At 35.2% G+C, this 10,216-nt stretch overlaps 2 protein-coding genes across 2 annotated transcripts in view; both read left to right on the forward strand.

The window, feature by feature from the left end:
• Nucleotides 1–960, forward strand: part of LOC105450489 (juvenile hormone epoxide hydrolase 2-like) — a 2,129-nt gene extending 1,169 nt beyond the window's left edge. Inside the window, exons 3-4 of the mRNA XM_011690340.1 lie at nucleotides 432–451; nucleotides 839–960. Of these exons, the coding sequence (XP_011688642.1) occupies nucleotides 432–451; nucleotides 839–960 (142 nt within the window). The remainder of the gene's footprint in view (nucleotides 1–431; nucleotides 452–838) is intronic.
• Nucleotides 961–1,980: 1,020 nt separating this feature from the next.
• On the forward strand, nucleotides 1,981–9,926 carry LOC105450455 (protein HID1). The gene is made up of 12 exons (XM_011690298.1): nucleotides 1,981–2,173; nucleotides 2,718–3,077; nucleotides 3,659–3,712; nucleotides 3,792–4,015; nucleotides 4,267–4,508; nucleotides 4,894–5,124; nucleotides 5,446–5,571; nucleotides 6,087–6,343; nucleotides 6,653–6,896; nucleotides 7,007–7,155; nucleotides 7,294–7,466; nucleotides 7,654–9,926. Exons 1-12 carry the CDS (start codon nucleotides 2,108–2,110, stop codon nucleotides 7,874–7,876), a joined length of 2,349 nt encoding a protein of 782 aa, XP_011688600.1. The 5' UTR covers nucleotides 1,981–2,107; the 3' UTR covers nucleotides 7,877–9,926.
• Nucleotides 9,927–10,216: the final 290 nt, after the last annotated feature.

Below are 10,216 nucleotides of genomic sequence, written 5' to 3' on the forward strand. Positions count from 1 at the left end.
AATTATACATACGCAGAATATTGCGGAATATATTTGCTTTAATCGTTGTCCTCTATTAAATGCAAAAATGCGAGCAGAACGTGCTGCGTGAAGAATTGAGCGCAGCGTAGTAGAGTACGGATGGTGTGCGTATAGAGAGTTTATAATTATTTCTCAAAAATGACACTTCGAAAAATAACTTTATCACACATGGTTGAATTCGTCTTAAAATTGGTAAAAATTTAATTTTGGTAAAAAAAATTCGAAATATTAAAACAAAATTTTTGGTGATCTGGGTAAACAAAAAAATTAACAATAAAAAAATTATTTTAAATTATAATTATGAAGTATGTACTCTTAAAGCCATTCAACTTTAGTTCAAAGATTTTTTTCTATTTCTCGTAGTTTCGACAATATTCGCATTGAAATAAAAAAACCGATTTTTTTCCAAGGATTGTTTCACTCCTTAAAAGTGCGTAAAAAAGCTCATCAAAATCGGAGGGGGACACTTGGGTCCCTTTCCTTGTAAGACTTATTTTTGTATATGCAAAATGGCATTTGAAATAAAGAAATTAAAAATAAATACTTGCCATATATATACAATCAAGAAACGTTCACATTTTTCTAAAAATTAAAAAGATCGACACTATAAAAAAAAGTCTATATAAAGTTATTCTTTAGTCATTTGAAATCTAGATTATAATCATGATGTAAAAAATGACGTAAATTTGGTCAATTTAACGTCAAATTAATATAATTTTGACTTTTTTGTTCTCCTTGGGTATAATACAACTGGAACAGTTTGGGCCAATTGTACGGATTAATTAAATTGAGAGACATACTTATTTGTCGTTTGCAGATAATAAAGGATTTGAAGTACCGATTATAAAGCAGAGTAGACCTCTGACACCTTTATTGAAAGACGTTGCCTGGAATTACGACACTAACACCGATACCTTGCGCGAACTTCTTGATTACTAGGTGAACGAATTTCGAGAAGTACATAAATCAGTATTCGTATTTTAAAACAAATATTCAAGGTTCGAGAATATAGTTATAATAAAAAAAAGTATTACATATTAGAGTGTAAAGTACTTTTTTGAATATCGATTTCTTTTGAAGCTTGTAATGCCATTTGGTAAATATTTTACGCTTTTTCCGGACTATTATGTAGATGCTTGAATAATAAAAATTTCAGAACACAATTCTATTTATAAGGATTTCCAGATATATATTCAAATTATATTTCGAATTATATTTCATTTATAATTTTATATGCTAGTTTAAATAAAATAAAATCAAATAGAACACAAATTCTGGTATTCAAACAAATAAATATTTTGAGTTATTACCGTTATTTAATTACAAATTGTGACTAGGAAATGCATTATTTCTATCCATCTAAATCGAAAAAATATTATATTAATGTGCCAATACTATATATTCGTATAATGAAAAAATAGAAATGCATTTATTTCCACAGAAGCCAAATCCATTTCAATCCATAAATTAAAAAATTTTAACTCGTTTTAATCCTTTCCCGTTTACTACTGGGCTGTTAATATTTTTACTTTATTATAGCGATAGTATTTTATAAAGTTTAATTAAGAAGATATACAAAGTTATATATATTCTAAATTATTTTAGCGATTTGGTCGTTGCATAAATGTTGGAAATATATAGACGTTGTGGAAAAAAATATATAAATATTAATGAATATTAATTTAATTTATATAATAAAAAATATAAATTTTTCTAATAATAAGTAATAGATCTTCACATGATAATTCTATTAAATCAAATCGGATTTCTGTGAATGGTTGAAAAAGACGTAAAATATATTTATAATATGGTTCTTACCCTATGATTTTCTCCCCGGATATTTCAACAACGAGAATCGATCGAATTTCCCGTTTTCCCATTCGTCTATTTCGCGCGAAAAGTAACGCGGTTGGCAGCTCTGTTTAGTTGTCATCCTGCTGCCGCTGCCTCGCTGCCTGTCACAAATGCGATTTGCAAACATGGCGACGATGGTGTCCGTTTAAAGACTTTAAAGAGCAGCGACGCGTTTATACTCCAACTCGGCTGTGACGAATCCTAATTGTTGTCAGTGACAACGAAAAACGTCATGGGCAATGCTGACACAAAGCTGAACTTTCGGAAGGCCGTGGTGCAATTAACGTCGAAAACTCAGGTACGGACAGCCGCTTGTTTACCTGACGGGTAACATATGATCGTTTGATAGGTCGATACGATTTTTCTCGATGAAATTAACAATCAATGAGTCTCTGTGATGAAAATCCAGCTAGGAGATCTGCATTTTTTAATTATTTTATATATTCGTAATATTGTATTAAGGAGAAATAAATCGAACACGTTACTATATGTGAAAATTGATATTGTTGATAAAGAGATTAAACGTGATAACACTGTCCCCAGATTTGTCGAATTGCGCAACGACTGCTATAATAAACTATCGTGAAAATTGTAGCATGCAATAACAAAGATTGATCTTAACTTTCTGCATATTTATCAATACATGCCTTATTTTACTGTAATATATTAAAATATTTTATTCGTAATTGATTGTTAAATTATTACAGATCCTTGACCTGTGTGTCACATATAGTGAACGCTGAAGATTAATGTATTTTTCAAAATTTCAATAACATACAAATATTCAAGAATTATTGTACCACGTTCCATGCGAGCTTCACTTCTGTAATGCGTGCCGACAGGTGATCGATGCATCGGACGATATATTCTGGGATCAGTTCTGGTCCGAGAACGTGACCAACGTTCAGGACATCTTCACCCTGATCCCGGCCCCGGAGATTCGTGTGCTGCGGGAGGAGGCGCCTTCCAATTTAGCCACATTATGCTACAAGGCGGTCGAGAAGCTGGTCAAGGCGGTGGACAGCAGCTGCAGGACTCAACGGGAGCATCAGACTGTCCTGAACTGCTGCCGCTTGCTGACCCGCCTGTTACCCTACATATTCGAGGATCCCGATTGGAAAGGCTTCTTTTGGTCCAGTTTACCTGGCAAGGATGACGAGGAGAGCTTGCCGCTGGCGCATTCTCTACTGAACGCGCTTTGTGTAAGAGATATTTAAAGTAAAGATACATGACGCATTGAATGTTTGTAAGATTCGCGAGAATTATCACTGTATAAAAATAACTTTAGTCGACAATAATTTCGTATTACAACTTACTCGCGTGTTGTTACATGACGTGCTTACTCGGTCTCCATGAACTGCCGCTGTAGGGTCCTTTATTTATATCAGAAAAATAGAGATATGAAAAATTCTTAGGGCTAGCGAATTATCGAAAAATACCTAGTATTCTTATTTATCGGAAAAATGCTTTTAGGGTTTATTCTTGATCTTAGAAAAGCATACTTATTGTTATCTTAGAATATCTTAGATATTGGAAAAGAATGCTTTTAAGGAAACATGTACATTTTGTTATCTTGACAATGGTCACAGTTTTCATATAAAATGTTTATGTTAAGTAAATTTAGCAATTTTATAATTTATTAGTAATAAAATTATGTTACTTAATAATCAGTTATTGATTCAATATTTTATATACAAAATATGAGAGTATAATATCTTAAATAACTTATACATCCTACAGTCTACAAGACAGTAACACAGTTTGAAATCCATCTCTGTTTTAGGATTTGTTGTTTTGTCCTGACTTCACCGTAGCTGCAAACAGGAAATCCGGTCCGGTGAGTCTCCGTTAGCTTATCGGAGTTTCGAAGAGTTAAGACGCGCGGAACGTGTTAACGGCTCGTAATATCTTTCCAGGACAAAGCCGATGAGTTACAGTCGATAGACAGCTGCGAATACATCTGGGAAGCGGGAGTGGGCTTCGCGTATTCGCCACCTAGACACCCCGTCCTAGATTCCAACCGTACGGAATTGCTGAAGCTCTTGTTGACATGCTTTAGCGAAACCATGTACAATCCGCCGATGGATCTGTCGATTACGCCGAACAAATGGATTCAGCATTTGACTAGCAGTGAAAACAGGTGATTTATTTCGTTTAATTATTTCAATTTATAAGCGGGCATAATATATGTTTATTTTTTAATTATATTTATATTATTTGCACTTTTGTATACGAGATTTACAATTATTGGGCAATATATTTTATGTAATAAATTTAAATATGTAGATTGTAATTTGTAGGAAATAACTTAAATAGTTTGAAATAATGGAATGTTTGACCACGTCACTATATTTTTAATATAATTAGTAATTTTATTTGCATTTCTTATAGACACGCTTTACCCATGTTCACGTCGCTCTTGAACACGGTATGCGCATACGATCCCGTCGGATATGGAGTGCCATACAATCATTTGCTGTTCACCGACTCCTTGGAACCGCTGGTTGATGTCGCGTTGCAAATTCTGATCGTAACTTTGGATCATGATACTACTGGCGGAGCGCCGTTGGAAGAGGGGGCAGTTGGAGACAATTTGTTCATCAATTATTTGAGTCGAATCCACCGCGATGAAGGTAATGTTTTTAATATTTAGTTATATTTTTGAATAATTAGACTTTGAATTAAAGAAAAATATATTTAAAAATAGATAAGGAGAAAAATTTAAGTTTCTTAGGCTTGATTGCACCAACAAAATTTTGACTTTAAGCGAGGCTTAAAACTTTCTCTCAAGGTTTTAAAAAAAGACAGAGTTTTAACTTCGCAAAGTCAAAATAATGTTGGTGCAACCGAGCCTAAAATCCTAAAATTTTATATTCGCGATAAATAAATTTTCGGTTAATTACATCAAGTTCTAAATGAAAAATAAATATATATAAGCACAAGAAACATGAGGAGATGAATATATTATATCATAAAAAGACTAAAAGACTAATGCATTAATTTTCTTTGTTTCCATAGATTTCCAATTTGTTCTGAAGGGTATCACCAGACTGTTAAATAATCCACTGATGCAAACGTATCTGCCGAACTCGACCAAGAAAGTGCATTTTCACCAGGAGCTGCTAGTCTTCTTCTGGAAGATGTGTGATTACAATAAGAAGTTCTTGTATTACGTGTTAAAGAGCTCGGATGTCCTTGAGGTTCTCGTACCGATTCTTTATCATTTAAACGACTCGCGTGCTGACCAATGTAAGTTTTTATTTACTCAATGTTGCCTCAATATTAAAATGTCCTTAAAAAGATTGAAATATTTGAGATATAAAAAATAATGTATTTGAAGATAAATTAACATAATTTTGGATATTTTTGAGAAGATGCCATAAAAATATGTACAAAGGCATAATATTAATTCGGTTGTTCTTTTAATAATACATAAAACAAAATGTTAATTGATGATTTCTTGAGATGAAATACTTTAAGATACTTCGAGATTTGATTAGAGAAGTGGTGATACATTAAATGAATTATTTTTAGATTTATTTGTCTACTTTAACTTTCTCATTTTTTCAGCACGAGTTGGTTTAATGCACATTGGTGTATTTATCCTACTTCTCTTGAGCGGAGAACGTAACTTCGGAGTGAGGCTGAATAAACCGTATACTGCTACAGTGCCTATGGATATTCCCGTTTTTACAGGTGTGTAACATTGTCAATTTTATTTTATTGAAAAGAGTAAAGGTACCTACTCATGGACGCGTTATTTGACGCGCGTGTCACGCGTCATAATTTATAACAATCTTTCTTTGGAAACAGTTACTATTATTGGTCCTCAGGTCCTCACTAGAGCATGAGCTTCTAAACAATTTTTTTTGAACAAAAAATTTGGCGACAAATGCGATGACGCTTTTGCAGTTGCGATACATTCAACTGTAAATTAAGCTAGAAGTCACTACTCAGGCAGAAATGATCGGTCCATAGATTTTGATTCGACGTTTCTAAACATTGGATTCAATGTTTATAGACATCGAATCGACATCTATAGACCGATTATTTGTGCCTTGGTATACTTAATCTAATTATTTCTCAAATGACGCTCGAATGAGAAGGTACCTTAATAGTGGTTGATTGTAGATTTGTATTTTCGATTGTGAAGTCACTTATTTGTCAATTATTGGACTGTTAATGTCAGAACGTAATTAATTCCATTTCAGGTACACACGCCGATCTCTTAGTCACTGTATTTCATAAAATCATCACGACCGGCCATCAGAGACTGCAACCGCTGTTCGACTGTCTACTAACGATTCTAGTCAATGTCTCGCCGTACCTTAAAACACTGTCCATGGTGGCCAGTACGAAACTGCTGCATCTGTTGGAGGCATTTAGTACGCCGTGGTTTCTCTTCTCGGCGCCCACCAATCACCACTTGGTGTTCTTTTTGCTCGAGATCTTTAACAATATTATCCAGGTAATGCGCTCGCATGCAAGAGACATATATTTAAATATACAATCTATTTTTCTCAATCGTACGTACACAAGATGTTTAAAAAAAAGCATAATTTACGTAGTGTTATTCCTTCGTAATTTTGAGGTGTTAATCTTTTCTTTATTAATTTTACGAGTTAGACTTGTTTAATTCTATGACGGAAATGAAAATTATATTTTGAGTCTTATTTTTATTTTGCAATACATATGTATATGATTTAGAAATATATATCAATTTTTTCAGCAATATTAAATCATCATACGTATCATACTTTTTGATTTTCATTTTTAGTATCAATTTGATGGAAATAGTAACTTAGTCTATACCATAATACGCAAACGACAAGTGTTCCACGCGCTCGCGAATCTGCCCAGTGATTGCAACACGATCGCGAAGTCCCTTAGTAAGAGGCAGCGTCGTCACATGCCTGCGAGCACGTCTAACGAGAATGTCAGTGAGGCCGCGATGGAAGGGTCGCATCCCGCGCAACCCGCCGAACCCGGCACTCTGAAGGCGTCCCTGTTGGAGACTCCTGGTGAGTTAGTCTCCTGACTTAAATTCATAGATCTAAATTCAAGAACAATACATAACATTGTGGATAGAGATTCAAATTTAAAGGTAAATATAAATTTTTCGAATTAACAGGTATCGAGAACATGACGGAAAAGGAATCGGCGCATCCACTGAGTCCATCAGCCAGCGTTGACATTGGCAAATCGATCAGTAATCGATCGGAGAGCAAGACGGATATCGCGGAAGAATCGATGAACGCGACCAAGAATTCCGTGGTGCCGGTAAGGAATAGAGATGTGAAATTGTGTATTCTTGATCGAAATGAAACCTCCATTAACGTACAATAATGACAAAAATCGATACAAAAATTTGATTAATAAATCCAATCGATAATGACAATCGAAATTCGTTTGGTGCAGAAGGGTGGCATTCGTGTGGCCGAGCAAGCGAGTACCAATAATGTCAATAACGTTAACCAGTGGGTGCCGTCCAGCGACTGGGTGTACCAGTGGAAGAGCAAGCTCCCGCTGCAGACCATCATGCGACTGCTTCAGGTTCTCGTGCCGCAGGTCGAGAAGATCTGCATCGACAAGTGAGCGAGCGTGTTTTTATTTTGTGGCATAACAATAGCATAGATCGTCTATCTCGGAGCGCTTTCCATCTCCGGCGCCCGTAATCCCGCTAGAGAGAATTCCCGTATAAATAACAACACTCGTCATCGTGTTCACACTTACATGTTCTCTTTTTACTGATCTAACTTTTTTTTGCTGATTTAACAGGGGGCTGACAGACGAGAGCGAGATCCTGAAGTTTCTGCAACACGGCACCCTGGTCGGGTTGCTGCCAGTGCCGCATCCTATCCTCATCAGGCGGTATCAGGCCAACGCCGGCACGACCGCGTGGTTTCGCACGTATATGTGGGGCGTTATATATTTGAGAAACGTCGAGCCGCCTATATGGTACGATACGGACGTCAAGCTGTTCGAGATCCAGAGGGTATAGATAACAGTCGTCCAAAGGTTCGTTACGTTTCGCGCTTGAAATACTGTTTTATTGGCAGTGCGCAAAAAGATGAGTCATCGAACTCGTTATTGTATCATATAGTATCGTTTCTGAACATTAATTAACATTGAGAAGGATTCAGTGCGACCCTGCTTTTGTAAGAACTCGGGGATACATGTGTATAGTTTCTTCCGCTTTAAAATAAACGTTAAAATAAATTAGTTCAAATAAACGTGCATAATTATGAAGAGAGTTCTAAAGTAAGTTCCTCCGCGAGATCTTATAAAAATGTGTTAGACCATTAGAATCCTTCAGTTAATTGAAATCTAATTGATTCCTCGTCTCTTTAGCTTAATTACGAAAATCCAATGAAATTGATTCTTCTAAAGGTCTCGCTACTAGTATGGAAAATTAGATCCCGGTTGAAATGAGTTGGCTGTCACATGTGATGTAGCAGCTGTATCATATGTGAAAACTAAGTCATTTTACCGGGACTCAGTTTCCCATATAATTAATGCGGGGTCCTTTATTTGAACGATTTTCATCGATAATTGACATTTTTTTCGAGTCAAATCAATTTCAATGAGCAAGAAAGAGGCAAGAATCAATTAAACGTCAGTTAATTTTGACCAATGTTTACGAGAATATAACGAGACACAGCGCGACAAACGCGTCAAGTCACACGTTTCGCCTCGTTTCCTATTACTTTTTACACAGCGAGAGCCTCCAAAGTACTTTCATCTTGATGTAACATACATGTACTGTATACAAGATCGTAAACGTCATTTGCAATCGGTATCAGTTATTTATTATTACTATTATTGTATCCCGAAGACTGTAATCTCGTTTGTATCATAGTAATATATAATATATATATATACTGTCAGTAAATGGAAAAGATATATATATATATATCGTCGATCTTAAGGAAAAGTTCGCTAACTAATTTAATAGACGACAAGAAGAGCCGACTATAAATAAAAAATTATATTTTAAACTTTACTCATACATTTCTTCGCATTTTTATATTTATGTACAATTTTACTGTCATCAATAATTTATATTTTACAATTTTACGATTTGTATTCTTAATTTCTCTCTAAAACAATTAGGTATATATCGCATAATTTATTTTTCAAGAGAACATTCGATAATTGTTTCGTTAAGACCGGCGATATCGATAGAACGATTATCGTTATTCAGAGCTAGAGAATTCATGTTTCGCGATATGTAGCTGCGCTTCTCGGTAGGATTTTTATCCGCTTTTGCACCTAACTTGTATATTTCGCGTACTGTTGTGAACTGAATTAATATTTTAAATGCTTATTTATACTTGGAAACCGTTTCGCACTTACGCGAGAAGGTACTGGATCTGTACAATAAGAACTTGTGGGTCCGCCTTTTTATTACATTGACCGCAACACCACGTGGCCTTTCTTCTTTTCGTCTTGCGAGTTCATTTTTTTAAGAGTGTAAAATAAGAACGGACCCGAGGAAAATGCTTTTTACGAACGAAAATATCCACGCGCGCGGCGAGTCGACTGCGAATTTCTTAAACTGTGACGTGACGTAGGAAGAACGGACCTTAGGTTCCCTCTACTCTTCTTAGACTGCACTCTCTTAAACTTTATATTATCCGAAATAAAATTAATGTGTACTCAGGCCTTAAGAGAAAAGAAGAAACCGATAAAGTATGGAAGCAAAATTCATATTCTCTAATTCTATTTTATCATTTGTCGAATAAATCGATAATTTATCATCATATAGAAGGAGAACGTAAAAAAAAGGACACGTAAAAAATCTAGATAAATCTAGACAGGTCTCTTTTGATTTTACTGTAAATTTTGGCGAAGGGGAATCTGAGTTTTGCTTTTGTAGCTTCGAAATGAATACGAGATTGTAAGTTTAGATTACAGTTAGAAATGACGATGAGTTTTGTACATCACAGTACACTTGCGACTTACAGTTACAAAGAACATCCAAACGGGATCTCACATCAGTATGTATTATATGTAACTGTCCTTAAATATACAGAGTTATATGACATAAACGATCATTTACATGTATGCAACACGCACGCTTCCTTCCTCTCTTTCTCCCGCTCTCACGCCATGCATTCACGAGAAAAAAGAAATACAAAATCGTGTTACATTTCGCACGATAAAACTTCGTAGCTTGCTAACATTTCTGTATTACACGTAACACAGAACTACCGCGAAACGTCGTATGCGCGTGCTCCTGTGTCGCATGAAGCACCGTAATGTATATACCGTGCGTATGATATTCGGTAAAACAAGCGCGTTTGGTGAACAGAATGTTACACCTATTTGACAACTGAAA

Source organism: Wasmannia auropunctata, unplaced genomic scaffold (assembly GCF_000956235.1).
Source record: "Wasmannia auropunctata unplaced genomic scaffold, wasmannia.A_1.0 LD336061.1, whole genome shotgun sequence".
Classification (NCBI taxonomy): domain Eukaryota; kingdom Metazoa; phylum Arthropoda; class Insecta; order Hymenoptera; family Formicidae; genus Wasmannia; species Wasmannia auropunctata.